Source organism: Phaethon lepturus, unplaced genomic scaffold (genome assembly GCF_000687285.1).
Source record: "Phaethon lepturus isolate BGI_N335 unplaced genomic scaffold, ASM68728v1 scaffold3525, whole genome shotgun sequence".
NCBI lineage: Eukaryota > Metazoa > Chordata > Aves > Phaethontiformes > Phaethontidae > Phaethon > Phaethon lepturus.
The window spans coordinates 105,255-132,912 of NW_010541057.1; the positions used below are offsets into that span (position 1 = coordinate 105,255).

General features: G+C 38.6%; 1 protein-coding gene across 1 annotated transcript in view; it reads left to right on the forward strand.

Moving 5' to 3' along the window:
- The window catches only part of DOK6 (docking protein 6), a gene marked incomplete at its 3' end in the record, with an annotated part of 135,706 nt that overhangs the window by 77,252 nt on the left and 30,796 nt on the right, over positions 1-27,658 (forward strand). The window contains exon 4 of the mRNA XM_010287608.1: positions 17,457-17,571. Coding sequence (XP_010285910.1) covers positions 17,457-17,571 — 115 coding nt within the window. The remainder of the gene's footprint in view (positions 1-17,456; positions 17,572-27,658) is intronic.

The window sequence follows — 27,658 nt, forward strand, 5'->3', positions numbered from 1 at the left end:
TATGGGCAGCAGACAGGACTTTCAACTAGCAAGGCTCCTCCCTACTGAGTGCTTGTTAAGCTGTACCTGGAATATTGCGTCCAATTCTGGTCCCTTCGCTGCACTATTCAAGAGAGACACTAAAAAACCTGAGAAGGTCCATCAGTGGACCAGTGAGGAAATTGGAGGTTGGAGGACCTGACATATGAGGAAAGGTTGAAGGAATTGGGTTTGCACTAGTGAAGAGAGGGGGCCCAGGAGGGCCCCCTCACAGCCTTCCCGTTTTGATGAGGTGGCTGAGGTATGAAAGAGAGGTGCTGTCTTTTCAAGGATGCACAGGGAAAGGACAAGAGACAACGGGCAGAGGTTGCTTCAGGGTAAATTAGCTGGATATAAGTAGACAAAAAAATCAGCCATGGAACAACTAAACATCAGAGCAGGCTGACCAGAGATGTCAGTATTTCCTCACTGGAAATCTTGAAAACCTAGCTTGGCAGGGTCCTGTGCAACCTAATCTAAGGCCCTGCTTTCAAGGTTGTGCCACAAGATCTCCAGGGTCCCTTCCAACCTAGACTTTTCTGTGAACTATGAAGTATGTGTCATTAAAGTTGCCACAAGCTCTTGATATATCCCTGTGCTGCATGTATTGTGTCAAGCTGGTCCTGCCCTCATGTTTCAGTTATTTCAAGTGATGGAAAAATATACTTAATCTTCCTAATGTCTCTTAAAACAGTCTCAAGAGAGCTTTTCTTTGAACTACTATAGTATTATTGCTTTACAGTAGAGAACACAATGGTCTGTGTGTCAGTTATGTATATTCTGGTTTTGCCATGAAAATCTATCCGTGTTTTTGGCAAAGTTTAAAGCCTTTGCAAACCTGTATTTTGTGCATGTTTATTAGAAACGCTTCTGACTTTGACAGCTAAAATGTCTTGTGTCATCTGTAAAGCTTCAGATATGACGGAAATTCAGATGATTTTCTCTCTTGAGTAATGAAATATGTTTCCTCCAGTGCTTTCAGGGCTAAGGCCTGACATTCACTCTACTAGCTACTTGTCATTTCTGAAGACTAGTATGGGGTCAGGTATTTGAGATGAAATCATGGAACCATTCTCTGTATATATATCCTCTGGCACCTAGGTAACCTGGAAAGGAAAACTGTTGAATTAAAACTTAGAGAAGAAATAGAGCAAATGTTAGAACGTGGGAGAAAAATAAAGGAATAAATGCTCCAGCACTCTATGAAAGCACCTTATCAATTACATATCTGAGAGAAACACCAAGAGCTTCTGGCAGATGGAAAGCTGTCTGTTCAAGAAGTTGATATGCGAAATGCTAAAGGGAAGAATGGGGTAGGAAGGTAGTGAAGAAAGTGCATATTACTAAGGGTAAACTGAAATCCGTTTTAATTGACTTTGCACAAAAACAAGGAGACTAGTACAGAAATAAAAATCTGACAATAAAAGGGAGGTGAACAAGGAAGCAAAGAGTATGGACATAGTTTGTCTTTTCAGCCTAATGATATCTGGGGCAAAAGAGTGTCAGTGCAGCAAGGCAGATGCACATTAAAACAAAACAAGAGCGATTGTTCAGATTTTTGCACCAAAGTAAATTGCTCTGTGTTGCGGTTTAACACCAGACAGCAACTAAGCACCATGCAGCCACTCGCTCACTCCCTCCGCTCCCTGGTAGGACGGGTGAGAGAATAGCGGGGAAAAAAAAGTAAAATTTGGGGGTTGAAATAAAGACAGTTTAACAGGACAGAAGAGGAAGGGGAGAAAAAAAAAAGAATAATGATGAAAGGATGTACAAAACAAGTGATGCACAATGCAATTGCTAACCACCCACCCACTGGTGCCCAGCCACCTCCTGAGCAGCGGCCTTCCCCCAGCCAGCGCCCTAGTTTATATACTGGGCATGACGTCATATGGTATGGAGTATCTCTTTGGCCAGCCTGGGTCAGCTGTCCCAGCTGTGCCCCCTCCCAGCTTCTGTGCACCCCCAGCCTTCTTGCCAGCAGGCCAGCACGAGAAGGTGGACTGTCCTTGACTACTTAGCAACAGCTCAAAACATCAGCACGTTATCAACATTTTCTCACCCCAAATCCAAAACACAGCACTAGACCAGATACTAGGAAGAAAATTAAGTCCATCCCAGGCAAAACCAGGACACTAATTATACTACCTACCTCATGTTTCAGCAGCTGGGAGGTGTGCACTTCTCAGACATTTCCCAGGAGTGGCAGGTTCTGAAATAAGACCACCCTGTGTTTGGGAGTGAGGGTTTCAGTACCAGGTACCCAGATGAAGCTGGGGAATAGGTGATTCTGAGAAGAGAGACTGGAAATAAGGTCTCTGAAGGAGGTCGCCACTGGTCCTTGGGGGGAGATCAAGAAGAAACGGTTGAGCTAGGATATAAAACAACTGGGTTCTGCTGTGGAGATTTGCACTAACTAAGCTCCTCTTTTTAATACAAGTTTTGCTGAAAAGCTGAATCTTGGATATCTCAAATTGAGACTGAAAGTTTACAAGGACATATTTTTAACTTTGATTTGTTTTCACTGTACAGTTTTTTGGTTCCTTCCCTGTCAATATAATCCACACCTATCAGAAGTGAATAAGATGTGAAAGGAAATTAATACTTGTGAAATTATCTGTGTGAAATATACTTGTGTAATGACCATTATGGAAGAAACCTGGGAAAAAACAGAGTGTAACCATTATACCATTAAGTCAGAAAAACAGTATGAAGTTATGAGGATCAAACATAATTTATAAAGCCTCTGTTTAACAGAATGGTGTTTATAATTTATTCTGACTGAGGTGAAAAATAGTTATGAAAAAACACATACGGTCATATAATTAAGACAATGTGTATTGTAATATCTATAGAAGGGCTGCCAATAAACAAAAAGGTATTTATTTGTGTGTCGTGGTTTAGTCCCAGCCGGCAACTAAGCCCCACGCAGCCGCTCGCTCACTCCCCCACGGTGGGACGGGGGAGAGAATCGGGAGGGGAAAAGTGATAGAAGTGAGGAAACTCATGGTTTGAGATAAAGACAGTTTAATAAGTAAAGCAAAAGCTGTGCACGCAAGCAAAGCAAAACGAGGAATTTGTTCACTACTCCCCATGGGCAGGCAGGTGTTCAGCCATCTCCAGGGAAGCTGGGCTCCGTCACGCGTAATGGTTTCTTGGGAAGACAGACGCCATCACTCCGAACGTCCCTCCACCCCCTCCTTCTTCTTTGTCCCAGCTTTATATACTGAGCATGATGTTATATGGTATGGAATGTCTCTTTGGCCAGCCTGGGTCAGCTGTCCTGGCTGTGTCCCCTCCCAGCTCCCCGTGCACCCCCAGCCTGCTCGCTGCAGGCCAGCACGAGAAGCTGGACTGTCCTTGACTACTTAGCAACAGCTCAAAACATCGGCACCTTATCAACATTTTCTCATCCCAAATCCAAAACATAGCCTCACGCTAGCTTCTATGAAGAAAATTAACTCTACCCTGGCTGAAACCAGGACATTGTGTTAACATACACAGATCAGTCCCAGTGGGGCCCACTGCCGTACAAACAGGCAAATGGTGGACTAGACCTATAGAACTAGTAGTCAAAGTATTACTTAAGTCTTCCTTTCCTAGCTTCAGCAGTTGACTCTGCATTTGTTATTTTTTCCTTTGTGTGTCTATTCTCACTATTCAAGCGTAGAAAGTAAGTATACTACATAAATAATAAAAGTTCATGATGAAAGTTAAAGACCTATTTATCTAGCCTGTTATTTATAACACTAGTACAGAAATGTTACGTGAAGATATATTTTTTCATAATGATTTTTTCCCTTGAAGCTACTCTGAATTGTGTCTATGTTGTTGGAGGAATGTTTGCCATTTTGCTGTGGAAATGGGAAGAGACGTAGTCCCTTGTGCAGTAGCTATAAAAGGAAGCAGAGAGGTACAAATATCATGTTATGGTGTACCAGGGAGGGCAGACAGGTTTGTCACTGTAATTTACTTTCTCTTAATAAAGGGAGATGAAGTATAATAAATCTTGAGATTACTAAATTTCATTTAAGGTTTTGATTTGCTTACAGTAAGGGAGGCTTTGCAATGTAAATAAAAAGCAATTTATTATGAAAATTGGCACAAAGCTATCTAATTTTTACTTTTTCATAGAAGGAAATTTGAAATTCAAATCACTGGCTGATGAAGGTTATTAAAAATGCATTAGATTTGAAAATGTAGCTGTATGTAATTGTCATAATAGATATTAAAAATTAATATATCCCCAATGACAATTAAGAGAAAAGAATTTTCAAATTATCAGGTAACAAATTTCAGTTAATTTTAGAAGTAAATAAAGTGAAAACATTTAAAAAACTTTTTCAAAGTATTAAAACTCTCCTTTTTTAAAAAAAAATTAAAAGAAAGGTTATATTCCTGTTTAGAAGCTTTCCTTTTATTCTTTTTCAAACTACTGCACTCGATTTCTTTTTTTTCCCCTCAGGTTCTCTCTATTGCATTTTTCTCTTGCATTTTTCTCCTAAAGAATTCTGAACCACTTTAAGTGTATGTGTACATACACCTGTACAGGCATGTGCTGAATTTAAGTTAATTTAAACTCATAAATTTTCTTTCTATATCTTTTTTTTCATCTAGTTGATGTATTTTTCTGATGAGCACCAAGAATCCCATAAGTAATATGGGGCTATTAATACTTCCTTCAGAATATCTGAAATGCCTTTAATATATACATTTATATTTAAGAACAGTATCAAAATATCAGTTTTGGTATTGTTGGAGTGGGGTTATTTTTAAAGGCACTAAGGCATATTTTACACCCTTTAAAAATCAATGGGGGAAAAGTTTTCTAAATAATACTATTTCTGTGGTGGGTTTGTATCTATTGTTCTAAACCTTTTTAAAAACAAAACAAACAAAAAAAATTTAGACTAGTGGATATCTCTGTGGTTGTGCTTGTGTATGTGCACGCATGGGCTTGTACCACTTGCTATTGTCCACAGCCAGCTATGAGTCAGAGAACCCAGCTGAGTCCTGTGCTTGTGTCTGTGTCTTGGTCATCTTTGGCATCAAGTGAGAAGAGCCAGGAAGGGGGAGAGCAAAGATGAGGATGTCCCTTCTTCTTTCTCGGATAATGTCATTTCTCTTCTTCTGGATATACCTCTTGATAGTTCAGTGGATACCCAGCATCTGAGAGGTCCTTAAAACCTGCGTCATGAGGTGTCTCTCAGACATGACATTTTTTTCCCCTGTGAATGGAAGTACTTACAATGGAAGTAAGCTAGCGTTTTTCACCTAATTTTCACCCAAAGCTTCCCCATGGTTTCAAGATCTGTCTAAAGGGAGCTACAGCCTAAGTAAAGGCTTTCACAGTTTGAAAGGAGTAGGAAGGGGCGTTAAACCTAGGCTTCAGCTGCTGACGTAACGTACAGCGTCGATACAACCAAAATCATTCACGTGCACTGAAAGCCTACGGTTACTTGTATTCTCTAACAATCCTGAGCCAGTTTGTCAATGTCGTGAGACATTTTGTAATTAGGGTTATACCTAGCAGTTTAGCAGGAAGAATTATATACCTATCACTTATTGTGTTCAGCAAAGTTATATCTGTAAGCATATCTTTGCTTGTAATTTGTTTTCAAATGTAGTCTCTGTTAATAAGCACTTATTTTAATTGCGTTTATCTAACAAGATAAGTTTAGGAATTATTACAAGTCAGCCAATTTAAATACACCAAGAAGGAAATTTAAAGGAAGTTTTAGAAAACTACATTTATCCTTTTCTTTTTACTCTAAGACCAGTAACATATTCCTTTTAATTAACAAATACCTTTGGGATGAAACTAGAAAGGGTCTGGGCATAATTATGTACTTTAAGAATGTTAAAAGTGAAAACTCTTAAAAATGGAAAGAGTTTCTAACTGTCCAGTATATTTTAGTAGCCTCATAAGGCTATTAAAACTCATATAATGATATAATTCATTTATATGTTCATTGTGAAGTATAGTCTTATTACTCTACTTGGATAATTAAACTACAGTAATGAAATGCCCCATTTTGTATCTCAAGCATAAGCACAGTGCTACTCTTTGCATACCTAGTAACTCTGGCAGGATGTCTGATATTGAAAGTAACTTTTTTTTAATTGTAGCTGAAATTTGGAAAGATAATTGGGAAATCTATTTTATTTCAGTTGTGAATCACCTTCCCTCTCTGCCATCTCTCTAGCATGGTGTTATTTTTCAAGTGTGAACCTGGGTTTCAAATTACAGTGTTATTTAAGTATTAAGGCATTAGTTATTTTAAATTTTGTCAACACTCACTTTTACAGAGGGCTGTTTTTTTCCCCTTTTTTTTTTAATGCTATACTAACACAGTAGTCTGGTATTCAGTTTACATATCAAAAGGAAAGGTAAGACTGGAAAATATATTTCAAAGTTTCTTTAGGATAGTAAGGAAATGGGATTGAGGAGAACTGGGATTTTTATATTACAAATGACAGTCTATAAAAATATCCTTTGAAGTGTGAAGGCATTTCTTTTTCAGTATGTATTTAAAAATCCTAATTGAAATGTTTGTCAAGGGAAAATATCCACATACACACACATGAACTGACACAGACTTTAACTGTTGTTTTAAAACACCAGGCTACCAGCCAAAACTGGAATAATCCCAGTAGGCTGGTTGATTTTATGGATTAAGCAGCAGTTCAGTCCTGGCAGTATTACAGCAGTGCAGTTTGAGAGAAAGTAAAGTAACTTGGCTTGGCAAAAGCCCTACTTCTTTGGCTATTAAATGTAGCTGGTATGACTTAATATGCTTTTTCTGCCTTGGTAGGTTTGATTTACAGACACTGTGAAACAATATAGCATTCAAAGTGGCATAACAAAAGCTAATCAAGCAAGTTTGGTTTCCATCCTTAATTTGTTTAGATTTCATTGAGGCAAAATAAAGAGTTTGTAACTGCTTGTAAAACTTCAGATTTTCTTTCTTTTACATTTATTTAAATTTTGAGAAATTAAAAGATAGTTATTTTATTATATATGCAGTCTCAATTTACATAATGTCATCTATGTTCTCCAAAAATGCTGAAAAATTCAAACTCTCTTTTTTTTTTTAAACTGCATTTTATCTGGATTGCAAGAAGAAATTATTCAGTATCCCTCCATTATCAGTCCTATGCATATTTCTTCCCATCAAACTTCACTTTCTTGCCCTGACATCACTGCCTTATACTCAGCCTGATTTATTTTTAATATATACAATCATTCTATCCCTTTATTTTGTTTTTATTATCTACTTTTTCAGTTAACAGATAAGATTCTTACTGCTATTATAGCTGTGGTTTTCATGTAATGCTTACAGGAATGAACATTTACTTGGTAGCAGTTTCTTAAATCCTTATTCTTCTGAAATAATAGCTGGAGACCTGCCCCAGAGCCATAATGTGGAGGTTGATATGCCACTCCTTGGCAAAATTCCTGGAGAGTGTTGTTACCATAACAACTCATCTTCTTCCAAGTATAAATCCGCATGCAGAGATGGAGAAAACTCTTCTGTTTTCTCTGTGGATTGGTTTTGGTTTTATATGATCCATTCTTTCACTTTTCTGATCTTGGGATTTCTCTTCTCCCTTCTTATTTTACTCTTGTAATCTTGTGTTTTAAGTTTTGCTATTCTTTCATGAAATAGGTTTTTCATTTTTTTCTGCCTCTCAGTACTTTTTTACCTCAAGCTTTGCTTTTCAGACTCTTGGATCCTGAGTCCTATTATTGATTGTTATGTGCTGTTCTTGTGCAGCATATACTGAAGTCAGGAGAATGAGTTTCATCTTAAATACTCTGAATGCCTAATCCCATATGGGTTTGCCCGAACCCATAAAGGTCCAAATAGCCTTATAGATCTGTTAGCAACCCTTTCTTAGACTCACAGGTTAATTCAGATGTGAATGAACCTCAGGAGGTCTCTTGTCTTACTCCCGCTCACAGTAGAGCGAGATCTGAGGTCAGATGTGGTTGCTCAGGTCTTTGTCCAGTTGAGTCTTGAAAACTTCCAGGGACGGATACCGCAGAGCCTCTCTGAGCAACCTGTCCCACTGCTGAGCTGTCTTCATGGTGAAAGCATTGCTTCTCATATGCAACCTGAATATCTCTTATCTCAGTTTATGCCCATTGTCCCTTTGCCTCCCACCAGGCAGAGCTGTGACGAGCCCATCTCTGTCTCCTTGATAACCTCCCTGCAGGCAGTGGTGGGGGCTGTTGTTAGGTGCCCCCAAAGCCATCCCTGCTGCAGGCTGGAGCATCCACCCTCCCTCAACTCTTCCCACAGGGTAGGTGGTCCAGCTCTGGCTGTCCTGGGGGCCCTCTGCTGAACTCACTCTGGTTTAACAATTACATTGGGGTCCCGAAACTGGACACAGTATTGTAGATGTGATCTAATGAGTGCTGAGAAAAGAAAGTCAATTCCCTTGATGTACTCATGGTGCTTCTGTTAATGCAGCTGTTTCCCCAGTCCCAAAGGTCTTTATGCTTTTCAGGAAGCACACCGCCTTTTTTTAAGGGGCAAAATCGCTTCCAGCTGTGTTTGAAGCTGTAAAAAAACTTCTGCTCTGTGGCAATTGGATTTAACCATGTAAAAAGAGCCACCGCTAAGTACGGATCGGATGGCTGAAAACTGAGCTGAAGGGAGATGTTTTTTTCTTTGAGATACTCCTCTCTGCAGTCCTTTCATCTGCAATGGGCCAGCATCTCCTTTTCTCCTTTTGCAGACTGGAAGCAGTATTCAGAGTAATGTTAGCATATTGGTGCCTCCTTTGCCCTTTTCTTGCTTTGATAGTTAACTCTTGCTTCTTCTATTGCTCTGTTGTTGTCATGCTGTTCTGGTTTGAGGTAGTTCTCTACTGTCTAGGCATCACTCACTAGAGTCCCTGCTCCTTGCCACTGCGTTGGCTTGTGCTCTGTTATATTACTGCTTGCATAGTATTACACTACAGTCGGTAGTATGTTGGCCATTATTAAGAAATAAGAGGATGAACAATTGCGTTTTGTAGGTCTCTCTTCTGCTTCTATTTTTGCTAGGTAGAAATCAAATGACAGGAAAGTAGTGCGCAATGCAGAACAGGAATCCATTTATGAAAAGTCAGACCCTTTCCTCTAAGCAAGAAATTTCCAGGACTCCGCATAGTGGAAATAAAATTCAATAGATGGATTTGCAGAATCATTTCCCTCCCAGTTTCATATGGGGGGTACACATTTGAGATTTTATGCATGATTTTTGTGTTTTTCATCTTTTCTGGGCCTCCTTTCCTGTTTATTGTGGAATTATGTTTTTTGTAGTGATGTAGATGTAATACGTGATTCAGAGGTAATATTTCTATAATTGTAGAAGAGTTATTTGGTCTACATTTAAAAATGTACAATTTGATCATCAGAGCCCTGGATGTGTCTTATACATATAGTCTTTACATGTCCATGTAATACAAAAGTGGATAGTGCAGTTCCTAGATGTTCAGCTCCCTGACTAGAAAAGATTTTTAATAGAATAAGTAAACAAATAAATGTCCAGTGTACATCAGTAACGAAGTATGATGGATTCAAGAGAAAGTGTATTAAATTTTTCCTAAAATCTTTCCTCTTTGAGTTAACTAATTGTAGTTCCAAATAAAGTAATCAGAAAAATGTCAAATTATGTTGACCATTAAGAAACAACAAATCCCAGTTAATCTGAGCTTTCATTTAGATTGTTTATTTTGTAATTTAATAGCCTTTCACATCTAAGAATATAATTAAGATGCCAAAAAGAAAAAAAAAAAAAAAACACAAAGTCCCCAAACATTTTAAAGGGTAGGTATCCTATTTAAGTTGCATTGACAGTGGCTGTTTTATCATATCAAATATTTTACTAACAAAATGGAAGTGTGCTCTTGTAATTATTTCTTGTCATTTACTTGGGTAACAAGTGCACTTTCAAAAAGAAGACTATAGGTTGCTATAACGTGGGTCATAGACTCCCAGACAGAAATAATGTGGGTGTTTTTCCCATGTAAAAATAAGCTCTTAACATGGATGAGTTCTTATAGCCAGCGCTTAGACTGGGAGAGTTCTGAAATGTCATGTCAAGACAAGTAAGGGCTAGGGAGAAGTGGGGTTAGACTTCTGAAATCTATTGGGATGTTTTCAGTTCTTTTCCAAGTCTGTTGGCACAGAAATGCATGCAAACTAATATAGTGCAATCCTTTAGTTCTTCTTGTAGCTCAGTCCCCTGGCATCAGGCAATGCTTGGGCATTCTGACAGGTAGTAGAGAATGGAAGTAATTTGGTATGAGCATCAAATTTGGGATCTCTGTGTAGAAAGGTGACTTCAAGTTTCTGTGAACCTCTCAGGGTACAAATGATTATCATAAGAGAGGATAGGGAAAATTCTTCAAGGAAACAAAGATTTTTATTTTTTTTTTCCCCAAAGTGAGGGCATAAACTCTATTCCTCTGAGCCTCTTATCTTTTTGACCATATAACTTGATATTTGTTGGCTGTTGATTTCTTCAGAGGAGTCTTTTCTAACTTTTCCTCTTGCTCTTAAGGTTGATGCTTTGTTCTATAATTTAATTATATACTTTATTCCTTTACTTATTTTCATTTGAAAAAGAATGACAGATTTTTTTTAATACAGTCAAAATACAGAGCAGCAAACAGCATTTTTTTGCCTTTTTTCTTTTTTTTTCTTTTTATTTTAATGATTGATCCACCCAGATGTGGCTAGACATCATTTACAAGGTATTGAAGATTACTGATTTTATTATTCTATATATAACATTTATTTAAAGGAAGCAAGTAGAAGCTCTGCAAGTGGTGCCCTTTTTAGATGAGATGCTATACCAACACAAAACATCTGTAAGCTTTGGGCCCATCTGCAGACTGAGATAAAGAAAAACAAAGAGGATGAGAAATGAAGCAATCTTTGAATGATTCTTAAGTGCTCTAGATATATGAGCAATGGTGGCAGAAAACTAACTATAGGATCTTTTGCATTCTTGTTCAGTGCTTAATGGTCCTCTGTAAAGAAGTTTTGCATTTTGATGAGCAATCTGAGACTCACCCCAAAAAATTGTGTGCAGATCAAGTGCATTTCATTTCCTGAGGCTATACTGATGATAGCAGTGCTCATATGGAATCTTTGAGGTGATCCAAATTCCTGACTGTGAGAGGAAACAGTTACAGAAATCAACACTGATGGGTAGCCTTGAGACCCTGGTGCAAGTCTAGCCTAGCTTAATTTTGCAGGAGTGAGATGCTGCCTGTAGCAGTCCTAGAAATTCTCCTACCTTGTAGCCCTTCAGTGTTATGTCCTCTTATCAAATATTAACCAGAAGTAAAGGAGTTGGATGTCTCTGATATACCTGCGTGAAAAAAAAAAAAAAAAATCAAGAAAGAAAGAAGCTTTTATATATGAAAAAAAGTGAAATTAAAAGTTTGTTACGTATAAATTAAGTAACTATTCCACATCTTTTCTTCAACCAGTGTTAATTGTCATTCTAGAAACATGAAAAATGGTTTCAGAGACTGATACAGGAAAAGATCAAGAAACCAAGCAGAAAAAAAAAGCAAGAAATGTAGTGGGCTGCTGAGTGATGGACATATGAGGCAGGAATTATTGATGACAAGTAGGAGAACGGAGAAATGGGCCAGGTGCTGAGTCCGTAACATGTACCACACCGAGCACCATATGGAGTACTGCACTAAATGGTAGCACCAATATCTAGTAAAGAAAAAAAGTCTGAGGTAACATACTAACATTAGTTTAAAGTTGCAAACTACTACCACTGAACAGGTAATATTAGGGATTTTATTTATTGCTGAAGTTCGTTTCTTAGAGGGATACAAATGGGGAGAAATAGGAAAACTGATTTTTTTTGTTTGGGTTGTTTTTAGTATTACCAAAGTTTTAGGCAAAGTATAATCCCACAATGGGAATATTTCCATCTTTTTTTGTGGAAAGTCTAGGTAACTCTTACATGTGTAATAGCACATTACATTTTCCATTTATTCTTTTCTTCTTACTGGTACAATGTTACCAATGGTCTAGGTAGTTCCAGAATACTATTCTGTTGCGAAGAACAGTAATGTTTTCAATGAATTAGACTATTTTGTTGACGAGTCTTTTATGATAACACAGGGAGCAATGGTATAACATTCTTTACTTAAAAAATAGATTTGCCTAATGCCCTACATATTAAAAAGGGGGCTTTTTCTTTTTCATAAATCTTCAGTTTGATTAGTCTTCTAAAGCCTTCTTAAAATTTGCAAAGAGATGGTTTAAATTATTTTAAAAAGTTATTACTTTTTAAAGGTTTTTTTTGGTCTTTTCAGTAGTTTTGATACTTTTTTCCCCTTTACAAAAGTTTGCTTGTTTCTTTATTTATTTAGAAGAGTAGTTAAGAATTTAAACCATACTTTAAAAATCACTGAGATAAAGCAGTCTGCTTGCCAAGGCAAACTTAATTTTTCCTTCATACAAAATAATATAAACTCTCAGGTGTTTATTTTTTAATTGCAAATGTTCAGTGAGTAGAGAAATGACTCATGCTTCATTGGCATTAAACCCAACATTCGGTATTTTATTAAGTTCAGTTCTCTCTAGCAGTGCGAGGATAGATTTCACAGTATTATTACTCTTGCCTCTTACCTTTCTGCTCTGATTGTGGGGGGAAACATACAGTACAATTTCAATAGATGAACATGGAAGAAAAAATTCATATCTCTGAAATTCAAAAGTACATATCCAATACAAATACTGAGGGGCTTATTTGATAATATAGCCTCTGTCAGCATCTACTCAGGTTTCTGAGATGTTAACTGGTGGTTGTTGGTTTTCTGTCAACCTGTTGACTTGCCCAACAGATAAAACTGGAACTGCTTCTTCAACTCGTATATGGTTGGATGTACATGACCCAGCAATATGTTCTTGCCATAAAGAAAGCTAACGGTATCCTGGGCTGCATTAGGACGAGCATTGCCAACAGGTTGAGGGAGGTGATCCTTCCCCTGTACTCAGCACTGGTGAGGCCACACCTGGAGTGCTGTGTCCAGTTCTGGGTTCCCAGTACAGGAGAGACATGGACATACTGCAGAGAATTTAGTGAAGGGTCACAAAGATAATGAGGGGACTAGAGGATATCTCCTGTGAGGAAAGGCTGAGACAGCTGTGACTGTTTAGCCTGGAGATGGGAAGGGTCATTCATTATATACTCCTCAGTGGGTGTATTCTCTACACCTGAAGGGTTTTGAGAAGACAGAGACAGGCTTTTTTCAGTGGTGCCCAGTGACAGGACCAGAGGCAACAGGCGAACACTGAAACACAGGAGGATCCATCTGGACATCAGGAAACATTTTTTCCGTGTGAAAGTGACTGAGCACTGGCACGGATTGCCCAGAGAGACTGTTGAGTCACCCACCTTGGAGATATTCAAAAGCCGTCTGGACATGGTCCCAGGCAACCAGTTCTAGGTGACCCTACTTGAGCCAGGGGGGTTGGACCAGATGACCTCCAGAGATCCCTTCCAAACTCAACCATTCTGTGATGCTGTGAAATTTGCTGCTTTCTCAGATACAGTGATGGGACTAAGTGCTAAACCTCGGTTACTTTTTTTTCTCTTTTCTTTTTTCTGTTAGCTTACCCAGCAAAATTAGTTATTTTTTCCTAACTAACATCTGTATAAATTCCCTTTATCCTCAGAATATTATGACTAAAACAGTATTATTTCCAGGAAAACCTTCAGTTTTTGTAAAACAAAACATTTCAAGGTGAAAGATATGTTTGTGGGGGTTTTTTTAATAATCTTTTTTTTTTTTTTTTTAACTGGCAGAAATATTTTGGCCACCCATGTTAAACCATTAAAGCATTTGACAAGAAAAGAGATATCTCACAGTATCTTATGATAGTTTGAAATATGTCCATTTTTGTAGAAGGATATACACAAGGAATGTGACTTCTGTGTGAAAATATAAATGGCTCAAAAAAACTTGCTTTAAAAAAAGAAAGTAAAAGTCAGGGAGTTTGAAAGAGGCAATTCATGTAACCCTTTGCCAGTCAAATTGGAGTTCTAAGAAGTTCTGTGCTGTCTTGGTAGCCAGTGTCGTTCCAGAGACAAAGGAAAGTTGAAATGTGTTTTAAAAAAAGCACCTTTTCCCCTGTGTGGAGACTGTTTTTCTTCACTTGCATTGCATTTTGTTCAACCAAATCTCTCGTATGTGTACCAAAAAGCAGCACGTCAGAATTTGGTGGTGTTTTCATTGTCTCTTTCAGACATTAAATTCCCACAAGCAAATAAAATAAAATTCTATTGTTTGTTCATTTTGTGCTGACAATATTACTAAGTGTGTGAATGATCTTGCATTAAAAAATGTTCTGCCAATATATTAAACAAAACAGGCTTACTGTACTGATCAACTAGAGAACCTATAAAATCTTCTGTGTAGATAGCTAGGTATGTGTCCACAGTTTTCTGTAGTTATGTTTCAAACAAAAAACTACTGTGACAGTAATATCCTGGCTTTGATGCCAGGGATGTAGGTTTTTTGGATCTATTATCAAACTTATCAGCACTGTAGGATCTTTCAGTAATCTATAACACTCAAATGTTACACAAGAGAATAGATCTCTACTGTCTGAGAGACTGGAATAAGGCTTAATATACCCTGTTGTCAGTATTCAAAGCACTTCTATTTTCTTTCCTGCTATTCCAGAAAGAGAAATTTCCCGCTTTTAACATAACAAGATTTAAGAATTTTTTTCTGCATGTTGTGCACAGTCACACATGCACACACACATAAAAATATCAGTTTCTGTTTCATTTGCTTGTGTTAGAAACACTGGGGTTTTTTCTTCCTGTTATTGTTTTCCCTTTCATATTGCATTGGCAGTCATCTTTTTGAACCTTTGAGAGGAAAGCTATGGGCACCTTTAAATTATTTTTAAAATATAAATTCTCTTAAGAATAACCTGGTCATCTTTGTGTCCCAAATTTTCTTAATTTTTTTGCTCTTATATCCTCTTCTTATTTAGCAAGACAAGTGGATCCACATCTTCCCTATCTCCTACTTTGGACCCTTCTGGGTCTTCATAATTCAGTAATGACTTCTGGATTTGGTATTGTTCCTTCAGCTTTTGAATTCTAGAGTATGCTCTCTCTGCCTACTAATGCTTTCTTTTACCTTTTACAGTATTTCCTTGAGATTAGTGCTTTGGGTAAGCCATAGAAGCCCTCTCACATACTAGATCATTTCGTGCATAGATCAAGGAAAATTAACAGAGATTTTAGTCATTCCATTAATGGGGCACTGGTATCTGTGATGTTCAGCCCTTCTTTTTCCCCCCAGGCAAAAACTAGAGAAATAAATGGATTCTTGCAAAGCTCTGGAAATCACAGAATCATAGAGCAGTTTGGGTTGGAAGGGACCTTGTAAGAGATTAGGAATGAAATGGCAAGGAAAATGTTGCACCATCGTCCAAAAAAAGACCAAAAGATCAACCTGGGGAACTACAGGTCTGGCAGGCTCGCTTCAGCCCATGGGAAGAACCGTGGAGTGAGTCCTCTTAAAACATATTTTTGGGCATGTGAAGGAAAAGAGTAATTGGGGAGAGCCAGTATGGATTTACCAAGGGGAAATCGTGCCTGACCAATCTGATAGCTGTCTATGATTTGGGATGAGGAGAGAGCAGTGGATGTCATTGGGTACTTAACTTTAGCAAGACTTTTGACATTGTCTCCCACAATATTCTTATATCCAAGCTGGGATGTTATCATCTGTGTGGGAGGTTTTCTAGATGATGAAAAGCTAGTCAGCTAGCTAGACCCAGAAAGTCATGGTTAATGGGTGATACTCTACCTGGAGGTCAGTAGTAAGTGTGGAACTGCTGGGATCTGTCCTGGGACCTGGAAGAGGTAATAGAGCATGCACTCACCAACTGTGCAGACAATGAATTGGGAAGGATCAGTCAATAGGTTTTCGGTAGTCAGGCTACCTTCCAGAGACCTGAACGGGCTAGAGGAATGGGCTAACAGGGAGCTTGTGAAACTGAATAAGGGCAAGTGCCAGGCACTGACCCTGGGACAGAGGAAGCCTGTGATGGCACAGGCTTGGGATAGACAGACTGGGAGCAGCCCTGTGGGAGGGGCCCTGGGGCTTGGTACCTCAGCCGGCAAAGATGGCCAACAGCTACATGGGTTGTATGAACAGGACCATCGCCAGTCAGTACAGGGAGTGATTATCCCCCTCTGTCCAGCACTCATTAGACCATATTTAGAGTACTGCATCCAGTTAAAGCAAAGATATTGACAAACTGGAGTGAGTTTTTCTGAAGGCTGTCAAGGTAAACCCCAGAGCAGTCTTCAGTTCTGGTCTCAGCTTTGTCAACATTTACACATTCCATTTCATGCTTTGTCTCAGTTTCTTTCCCTGGCTTCTTGATCGTTCTCACTGCTCATCTGCTCTCAATCTTTTTTGCAGTGTCTCTGCCCCAACATGTTCCATTGTTTTACTGCACCATATAAAACCTACGTCTCTTAAAAAACATTCTTTCCAGCATAAGAAAAGGCATGCTAGAGCTGTACACAGGGAGCATAAGAATTACAAAACAAAACAAAACAACCCACCCACATTCAGTCTATTTTTTCCCTAGTCATAGATGGCCAAACTCATATGGATGACATTTTTAAGAAATTAATTCTGCCTGAGGCAGATGTTCTGCCCCGAAAAACTAACTATAAACAGATGAAGTTTGCCCAGAGTTCCAAGAAACTGTGAAAAGATTTTATAATGCAAAGTGTTAAGGAGTTTAATATAGCAGCTCTGCTTGTAATAACATATTTTTCTTCCATTTGTGTTAACTGTAGTTATCTACTTGCCTCAAATCAAAATGGAAATAAATTTAATTGTTTATGCTGTAGATTTGCTACACGACTATTTTTTTGTTGACAATTGTGAGTTCTTACGAGGATGACAATTACACTTTAAAGACAGATGAGGTTCTATCCTTACAAATGTAGTGATACTAATTGTCATGATAATTGAGTTACTTCCTTTAACTAATAAACCACGCCTGTTCCTACTTTAGGTTAGGTATTTGATGCAGATTCTGAAACTGATCAAAGTTGTATGAATATAGAAATTGAAAACTGTATTACAGAATAATCACAAGACTATCTTGATGTCATTTTAATAGCTGTGTTTCCAAGTAGAACTTTATTAGAGAAGTAGACCATTCACTGTTTTATACATTACATTTGATAGAAAGTTTTGCAGCTTTAGACTCTACCTATTTATGTGGGTTTGTAAATTAAAAAAATTATAAATGTAAATAGCCTGAGGGGGGAAAAACAGATTCTAGTAAAAATTGAGTAGTTATGGTTAATATTTTTATTTGTACTATTTATACACTGGCCTAAAATACTTTTCTTCATTTTAAGGTAACTGAGCTGCATAATATCAAAAACATAACTAGATTGCCTCGAGAGACAAAGAAGCATGCAGTGGCAATTATCTTTCATGATGAGACGTCAAAGACTTTTGCGTGTGAGTCAGGTAAGCAATTGGTACTGCATGCCTGTCTTGAAAAAATCAAGTTACACATCAAAGTCTTGGTCAGATGAATTAACTTAAAATACCAGATAGAAATCCTTAGATTAAAGGAATTTCTTGTAAACAAGAACTTTGGAGTTTGGGGGTTAGTTTTTGGGGGTTTTGGTAAGGTTTCTTTTAATATACTTTGAGAGGTGTTGGGGGTGTTACTTTCTTCCATTACTTATCTTTGACTGCACACAGATGGTCTAAAGACTGGAGATTTTCAGCTAACTTGTAAAAATGAGTAAAAAATGCCTATGGGATGTTATTAAAGCCAAGATGTGAAACATTGGGTTTTTTTCTAAGTTTTGCTATAGGCACTTACTAAACTAATAATTATCATGCCATTGCAAATAAGAAATAAATACCAGCTAAAACCTCAGGATATTATAATACCGGATGTCAAGCAGTCTGCAGTTTGAACAGCTACATGGTATAATGAATGAGTTGAGGACAGACTTTGGGAATCATGGTACATAATGACAGGTAGTTACTTGTGAGATACTGAACACTGCACTATTAAAGTGCACTGTTTTCTTGTTTGAAAATGAAATTGTACATGTCTGTGTCCTACTGTATATTTTACCTCAAAAAAATGTTTTTCAAAATAATGAGAAATTTTTTAATGATAAAGTTTCTGTTTGCTTAGCGACATATTTGAAACTGTGTATTATAAAATTGTATCTTAATATTATCATATAAACATTGCATGGTGTACAATCTAGGTTAAATACAGCGAAACAAAGTAGGAGAAACATGTGGAGGAGGTAGGTTAAAAGTGTGTAAGGTCATGAATTATGTGGATCTAGATCAAGTATTGCAGACATGATATCTACATCCCACCACGAAAGATGGATTGACAGAGTTTTGTTTGTTTATTAATTTAAAATTAACAACAGACACATAGAATATTTGTAGCTTTCTAGGATCAGTTTAACAGATTATTAGATGAGTCGTTTGCATTAAAGACTTTAATTTCTAATGTGTAGCGTTAATGAATCTATAATATGATTAATAACCAAATAAAAACATTTTAATTATATTTCAACAGCACTGAAATTAGTTCTATGCTAACTTTTCCATTTGCATACACATGCATTCCCCTTGATCTCTAATGAAAAGATCTTCATTCCCTAGAATACCTATGATGCAGGTATGTTAGAAAAGAGTGCTAACAAATGATAACTTCAGGATTCTTTCACAAAAGAAGGGGCAAACCTAAGAAAGTTCAGCATGTCTGGCCCACTCATCCCATTCTTCTGTAACAAACACGATGCAACTCCTTAACCTTGAACCTTGTATACAAGATGCAAGTACCTTAAAGTGCTAACAAGATGCCGGTATGAGATGCCCTACCTTAAGGCTATGCTCTATGCAAAGATGTGTTTTGAGTGAATGGAGCCTTGGGTGAAGTGATGAACCTGTGGAGAGCATGTGGGAAGAGATCAAAGGACAGAGCAACACAGGTGATATTGTAGTAGGTGTCTGCTACAGACCTTCTCATCAACAGGAAAAAGTAGATGAAGCATTCTTAAGGCAAGTGGAAAAATCTTTACAGTCCCAGGTGTTGGTACTCTTGGGTGACTTTAAGCACAACAATGTCTGCTGGAAGACCAGTATGGCTGGACATTGGTAATCCAGATTTCTGGAACAGATTGAAGACAATTTCTTGGTATAGATGATCAATTACATGATGAGGGGAGATAGATTATTTAGGGATGTGCTTGGCAGGATCCTGTGGATAATAGGCTTGGAGGGCAAAGGAGCCTAGGAGAGCTAGCTGATCTTCAAGGACAGCATCCTCTGAGCACAAGAACTGTCCTTCCCATTCTTCAGAAGACAAACATTGCAGAAGACAAGTATGGATGAGCATGTTGCTCCTGACTCAACTCAAACACAAAAAGGGAAGCATGCAGAAGCAGGGACAGACTACCAGGGAGAGACACAGATGCATTGCCCATGTATAGAGGAATGGAGCCAGGAAAGCTCCAGCTCAGCTGGGGCTGCAACTAGCCAGGCAGGTGAAGGACAGAAAAGGTTTCTTAAAGTATATCAACAACAAAAGGAAGGCTAAAGTGAGTGTGGTCCCATTGCTTTGTGGGGCACTGGACCTAGTGACAAGAGGCATGACAAAGGCTGAGGTACTCGATACATTTTTATACCTTGGTTTTAACTTGCAAGGCTTGACCTCAGGCCTTCCAGCTCCCTCAGCCTCTTAGCAGTCAGTGGGAGTGAAGTAGTACCCACAGTAGAGCAAGGAAGAGTCAGGCATCACTTAAATCACTTAGATATCATGCACAAGTCCATGGAACAAGATTGTCAAGAATGACAAGAAGGAGTTTCCAGATAACTATAGGTCAGGCAGCCTCACCTCAGTCCCTGAGAATGTTGTTAGAGCAAATTATGTGTAAACACATGAAGGACAACAAGATGAATGGGAGTAGCTAGAACACTTTCCATATGGAAATCATGCTGTCTATGATGAGGTGTCTGGCATTGTGGACAAGGGAAAGACAGTGGCTCTTATATACGTTGATTTCAATGGTCTTCGACAGCCTCCCATATCCTCTTCCATAGCCCCCGAATTGGTGGGACATGGAGTGGATAATGGCACTATAAAGTGGATAGAAAATAGGCTGGAATTAAAAAGTTGCGATTTATGGTGCAAAGCCAGTCTTGTGGCCAGTAGGTAGTGGTCCCTCAGGGATCAGTGCTGGGACTGTTCAAAGTCTTCATTGACAACCTGCATGATGAGATGGAGAGTACTCTCAGCAAGTTTGCAGGTGACACCAAATTGGGAAGGTAGGGCTGCTGTCAGACAAACCTGGACAGGCTGGAGAAATGGGCTGGCAGAAACCTTATGAAGTTCAGCAAGCGCAAATGAAAGGTCTTGCCCTGGGTTGGAGTAATTCCAGGCAACAAGGCAGGCTGGGAGCCAACTGTCTGGGAAGCAGCTCTGCAAAAAAAGCTCTGGGGTCTTAGTGGACAGCAAACTGCACATCTCCTGGACTTCATTAGTAAAACTATTGACAGCACTTACAGGGAAGTGGTCCTTCCCTTCTATTCAGCAGTTATAAGACCGCATCTGGAGTACTGTGTCGTTTTGTGCTGTTAGCATGAGAACATTGACATACAGGAGCAAACCCAGTGGAGGACCACCAAAGGCCAGGGTCATGAGCACATGACGTATGAAAAGAGACTGAGAGCTGGGCCTGTTCATCTTGGAGAAGAAACAACTTCAGAGGATCTTTATTGCTTTCTACAATTACCTGTTCTGAGAATACCAAGAAGATGGAGCTGTAAAAGTGTCGGACTGTTTCCTGTTTCTGAAAGACTACAAATCTTAGCTGGAGGTATAGTGGAGTTTCAATCAGTTTGCCTTTCTCCATGCCTTCAGTCTATCTAAACAGTATAAAATGCATCATCTCCATCAGATGAGAGAGTTATACTGCTTTGTTTCATTAAAATGTGACTCTCATGAACTCCAAATCTTTTGTGTGTCCTGAACTGGGAAGATACAGTCTAAACCAAACTTTTTCGCAGCTCGTTTCCACAACTGAGTTCTGTCTTCCTACAAGGAACTATTACCTTTTTTACTGCTGCTGAAATGTGGCAAGTACTTTGCTTTCCTTTTTGAAATTTAGCAAAGATTAAGGAATATTTAGAGAGCTGCTTGCTATTTAAAATGTTTTCTTCTTCCTCTCAGATCTCTCAAAAATGTATAATAGCAGTGGTTTCTATGGGACAATGCCTAGACTTTTAACAGTCTCATGGTGTATAGTGGTATACACACATGGGGTTTATTTTGGCAAATCAGGCTGCTTCTTTTGTTAACTCAATAACACCTTTACTCTGCTCATAACTCTCCCATGGCTTCAGTGGGAAAGAACCACTCAAGTGGTTTTGACTCAGTCAAAAATCTTATTCTAGAATCACAGCTGCTTGATCACCTTGAATTATTTAGAATCATGGAATCATAGAATGGTTTGGAAGGCACCTTTAAAGGTCATCTAGTCCAACCCCCCTGCAATGAGCAGGGACATCTTCAACTAGATCAGGTTGCTCAGAGCCCTGGCCAACCCGACCTTGAATATTTCTAGGGATGGGGCATCTACCACCTCTCTGGGCAACCTGTGCCAGTGTTTCACCTTCCTCATTGTAAAAAATTTCTTTCTTCTGCCTAGTCTAAATTTACCCTCTTTTAGTTTAAAACCGTTAACCCTTGTCCTATCACAACAAGCCCTGCTAAAAAGTCTTTCTTATAAGCCCCCTTTAGGTACTGAGTATTTAACTATTTGGGAGCCAAAAATTTCATGATATGAACATTTTTTCCAGCATGGGGTCTCAGAATATGCAGAAGCAGATACTTTGTTTCCTATCATCTTGACCTCAAGGGACAGTAATGCTGGACCATTGCAAAAGGTCTGCTGAGCATAAAGTCAATAAATTCTTGGAAAGGAGGAGGAAGTAATGCTCAAAGTTGAGTTGGTTTTATACGGGAACTGAACAATGTGAGGTAGGGTTTTTGTCGGAGTTGTACCAGGAAGTGTTTTAAAATAACTGTATCATTTTTTTTTTGATAGTATAAGCTGATGTCTTTTTCTCTATGCAGTATAAAAGTCCATGTGATGAAATGTAGCACATTTTTCTGGTACTTAGCTTTCTTAATTGTGGATTTAAGCACAGTAAAATGCTATTCTGTTTTAAAATAGTTCTCTAAACGTATAGAACACTTCAGTCCTCCCCAGAGAGCCTGAGCGCTGTGATACCAGCCCCCTGGGTTCGCTGGCTGGGAGCCTATGGTTGTTTCCTAAGCTCCTGCGACTTCTAGGCCCTCAGCTTGCTTGTTGTCTTCAAGGCAGCTACTGGCAACTCTGAGCTCTGGATGGGCCATAGCCCCCATATTTCCATTAGGATTTCAGGAAATTAGTCATTTGAGGAACATCTAATTTTTGTTAATTTCCATTTGGTAATGAAAACATTCTGTAGAAAAGCAAACAAAAATCCTCCATATGCTTTTGTTATCCTCTAGCTGTTCCCATTACTACCACCAGAGTTTCTACAGCAGCTGTAGAAATCTGTTCAGCCTCCCTGAAAATCATGTGAAAGTTATTGCTATTAAGGGAATTTAACAATTTTTTTATCAAGAATCATGAAAGTCCGAGTCGCTTTAGAAACTGAGAAATGCAAAACTCTCAGGTTACTAACACATTGAGACTTGAGATAAAATTGAATGTTGCCAAATGTATAAGCAGGTTAAGTGGAAGGACAGAATACTGTGAAGAAAAATGAAGCAATTTGGGGAAATGGAGCATATTTACTCCAGGATAATAAAGGTTAAAAGGATATTACTGTTATATTTTAAATACATCAAGGAGAAAAAAAGGAAAGTTTTTAAGACACAAAGTGACCTTTTCACAAGAACAAATACTGAATATATGCCCAGTATCAATCTGTGTTGTTACAGCCATTCAAATAACAGGAGCAGCATAAACTGAAAATTTAGAGGGAAATATCTAGGAGTTAAAGCAGTGCGGTTCCACACAGCCTCACAAAAACCCTTCCCCATTCCCACACGTTTTTTTTCTGCACTTCACAGTGTATTATCAAGCAAATGGAGACATTCTTTTAACTCTGGATGCTAGCTACTGGGCTTGTGGTGCTGTCTTTCCCTAATACCTTAAAAAAAAGATGTTGGGATGGGTTTTGTTTATTTGTCTTGTTGTTGACGGTGGGGTTTTTTTCAGGTAAGTGTGCTGTTAGTTTCTGTGTAGATATAGCTATGCTCAGACACATGTATCTATTGAGAAGCTCTTCTTCCTGCAAGCCTAATGTCTGTAATGTGGCAGTAACCCCAGTCTCTGCACTGGGACAGGTGTTTTGAAATGCCCTATAAACTCTCTCTGAAGTTGTAGGTATGATGCTGTGAGCGATGGTGGCTATGCAGGACCAGCAAGAAAATGAAACTGGCGGACACGAGTACTGTTTAGCTGGAAGTTTATGGTGCTATTATGGAAGTTGCTAGTGTGATGAGGATTGTGCCTGATTAATAGCTAGCTTTCAAGGAATGAAGTTTCTGTGTTGCACTAGGTCAGTGACAAATCATATGGGAGCATGATTCTTCCTTTAGTGAAGAAACCAGCAAAAGATTAAGTGATACAAGTCCCTGGTTCTTGTAGACTCAGTGGACTCACCAGCACAGGTTTGTGTAAAATTCATTTTGATTTCTAAATGATAGAATGTGAGGAAAATTGATGAACTTGTAAACCCATTGATAAAATCAGCTTGAGGGATTACCAATAATATCCATTCAGAGACAAGAGAGACAAAATAAATTGGGGCTGAGATGTTATTTCAGTGATTTGAGTATAGAATGAGATGTAACATGAGAAAAAGAAAAGGGTCAAAACCACAGAGAAATCTTAAAAGTGCAACTGTGAAGCAAATGCAGACATCCCCAAAGATACTGATATTTGGCTTCTGTTCAGTACAATGCCCAATTCTTATAGAAGTAGATTAATTGAAGGGGTTTATTTCTTTCCAGGCATGCATGAACTGCAGTAATAGAGTCATTGTAATCAAGAAACATCTTTGTTATTTTTAAGAGGTTATACTTTGTCATTCCCTTAAAACTTCCACTATTCAAATCCTGAGGAAAACAGAATAGGGGTATTGCAAAAAGTCAATCACCTACCCTATTTGAAACTTCTGTTTTAGGGCTTCATCCATCATTACACTATATTGATATTGTTTAAATGATATTAATATTCTTGCTCTTTTTTTTGGCTCAATGCACCATTTTAATTTCTTTAATGTCTTGCTGCTGTGGTGGTCACCTTGATAAAACTTTCATGCATATATAACAGTCTTTCTTCTATATCCTTATGCTTTCAACTTTTTCTGAGTACAGTCAAACTGTGATAAGTAATTCTTCTTATAACTCTGCAAAAATAGTTCTACTTTGTTGAAAATGAATGACTGTTGGTGTCAAGTAGCAATGTGTTCAGCAACATTTTTTTTTTAGTCCGATACATATTTTTCCTTTTAAAACTGTTTCCACCATTTGTGGGTGTCGCTTTCTTTTCTTTTTAAAAAAATTATATCTATTACATTTTAAATAAAACTACTGCTATCATTTAAAAAGGCACAAATTCAGTTCATTTTTGTACTGAAGAACTTTTGGGCTATTGCCAAATTACTACTGATTATGAGCTCAGCTTTTTCTCCTTGATAGTTTTAACAAGCAAAAATATTCTGTCCTTGGAGTTTGACAGATGTCAGTGGAATGTTAGATGTAATTCATATCACTATATCCTTTGACAGCTAAGAAGCCTGGGGGTTTTGGCTTAAAACTATAGAGAAACATCGAGGCTTTGAGATGAAGCATCAGTGATCATACCTGCTGTTATTACTAACCATACAAACGGCTCCATAAGCGTTAAAAACAACCAGACTGAAGTTCCCATTTTCACTGTTAGTTTTGTGAGTTTGAAGAGCCAGGGTCATGGAGGTGGTGGAAGTGAAGAACAGCTTCCCACATACAGTTTTGGTACTGCAAAGAGCAATACAAAGTTCACCTTTTGCGTGCAGAAAAATAATCCTATATAGTTGAAAATATTCTGAAAGATGACATATTTCTCTGCTAAGGTGGCAGGGATTGTTATATGAAAATTCATGACACTGCCTTTTCTACTTTCTGTTTGTGATTTTTTTTTTAATATATATATGTACTGAAAGGACCTTACTTACTTCTCTGTAAAGCATATAGTTCATTGGAGGTCAGGTGCATGTTCTCACATCCACACGTGCCGTAATATTTTGAGATCCAAAAAAAAGAGTGAAAAGACAGGCATTGCATGAAGTTAAATATGTTGCTCTGGATTCTTACAGTCTCCATTTTTGATCATAATATTTGAAACAATATACATCTTCAGGGCAAAGTTCAGTCTGAGTCATGGTTATAAATGCTGTATTCTAAGGTTAATATTTAGAATGTATATTCTTTTGTTCTGTACAAATACTTCCCTTTAGGTTAATAGTGACTTTTATTTACAATTTTTTTCATGTTTGCCTAAAAATACTCATCTTTATTCTGACTTTAACATTTATAAATTAGAAATATTTGGATTTTTGCTGTCATTTCTTATAGTTGGCTGTCTTATGGTTCTCATTTTTCTGTGGTTGTATGTCTGAACTACAGTGTTACAATTTTCTGACACACATTGTTAATATGTATAACAAGCAAATGGATGGAATGAAAAAAAACATTAGTCCATCTTCAGGACATGGCCATTGATGGAACAGTTGCTGCACTGTTACATTCCATCCATTTCCGCCATTTTTAGATTATTAATTACATGCAGACTTAGTTCTAAAATTAATTAGCATTTAAAAGAAAATATTTTGGGAACACAAACTCATATAGGTTTTTTTTTGTAGAATTGACAGCTGCTAAATTTGAAAACAGTAGACACACAAAATGGTCATCATCATAGAATCATAAAATAGGTTGTATGGGAAGGGACCTTTTAAGGTCCCTGCAATGAGCAGGGACATGTTCAACTAGAACAGCTTGCTCAGAGCCCTGTTAAACCTGACCTGGAATGTTTCCAGGGATGGGGCATCTACCACCTCTCTGGGCAACCTGTTATGGTGTTTCACCATGCTCATTGTGAATAATTTCTCCCTTATATCTAGTCTAAATCTACCCTCTTTTAGTTTAAAACCATTACCCCTTGTCCTATCGCTAAAGGCCCTACTAAAAAGTCTGTCCCCATCTTTCTTAGAAGCCCTCTTTAAGTACTGGAAGGCTACAAAAGGGTCTCGCTGGACCCTTTTCTTCTCCAGGCTCAACAACCCCAACTCTCTCAGCCTATCCCCATAGAAGAGGTGCTAAATCCTCTGATCATTTTTGTGGCCCTCCTTAGGACCCACTCCAACAGGTCCATGTCTTTCCCATGCTGAGGGCTCCACAGCTGGATGCAGGACTCCAGGTGGGAACTCTCCAGAGCAGAGTAGAGGGACAGAATCACCTCCCTTGGCCTGCTGGCCATGCTGCTCTGGATGGAGCCCAGGAGACAACTGGCATTGTGGGCTGTGAGTGCACATTGCTGGCTCATGCCAAGGTTTTCATCCACCAGTACCCCCAAGTCCTTCCTGGCAGGGCTGCTCTCAATCACTTAATCTCCCAGCCTGTATTGGTACCCAGCGTTGCTCTGACCCAGGTGCAGGGCCCTGCACTTGGCCTTGTTGAACCTCATGAGGTTCACACGGGCCCATTCCTCAAGCTTGTCCAGGTCCCTCTGGATGGCATCTCATCCTTTAGGAGTGTCAGCCACACCACTCAACTTGGTGTCATCTGCAAACTTGCTGAGAGTGCACTCGATCCCACTGTGCATGTCATTGATGAAGGTATTAAAGGGTACCGGTCCCAATATGGACGCCTGAGGGATGCCACTCGTCACTGATCCCTATCTGGACGTTGAGATGTTGACCACTACCGTCTGGATGTGACCATCTAACAAATTCCTCATCCACTAAACAGTCCACCCATCAAATTCATCTCTTTCCAAGGTAGAGAGAAGAATGTTGTGGGGGACCACGTCAAAGGCCTTACAGACATCCAGATAGATGACATCGGTAGCTCTTCCCTTGTCCACTGTAGCTACTCCATCATAGAAGGCCACTAGGTTGGTCAGACAGGACTTGCGCTTGGTGAAGCCATGCTGGCTGTCTCGAATCACCTCCCTGTCCTCCATCATCCCTTCAACACTTCTCCCAGGCAGGTGCCTGAGCTGAGAATGTTGCTGCATTCTCAGTTTGTAGGGCAAATCCAGGACAGCAAGGAAAAAAACTTCCAGCCTAGCAGGAGCATGCACATGGACTGTGATGAAATGAATAGCAAAGCTGTAAGATTTCTAAATGTGGAAACTGGAAAAGGTAAACTTGCTCTGGGACTGCAATATGGGAAACCCTAAATTTAAGGCTTTCAAGGTCAAAACATTTGGAGGCTGAAATTTTTTCTTTCTTTCCCTAACGTTTCCTCACA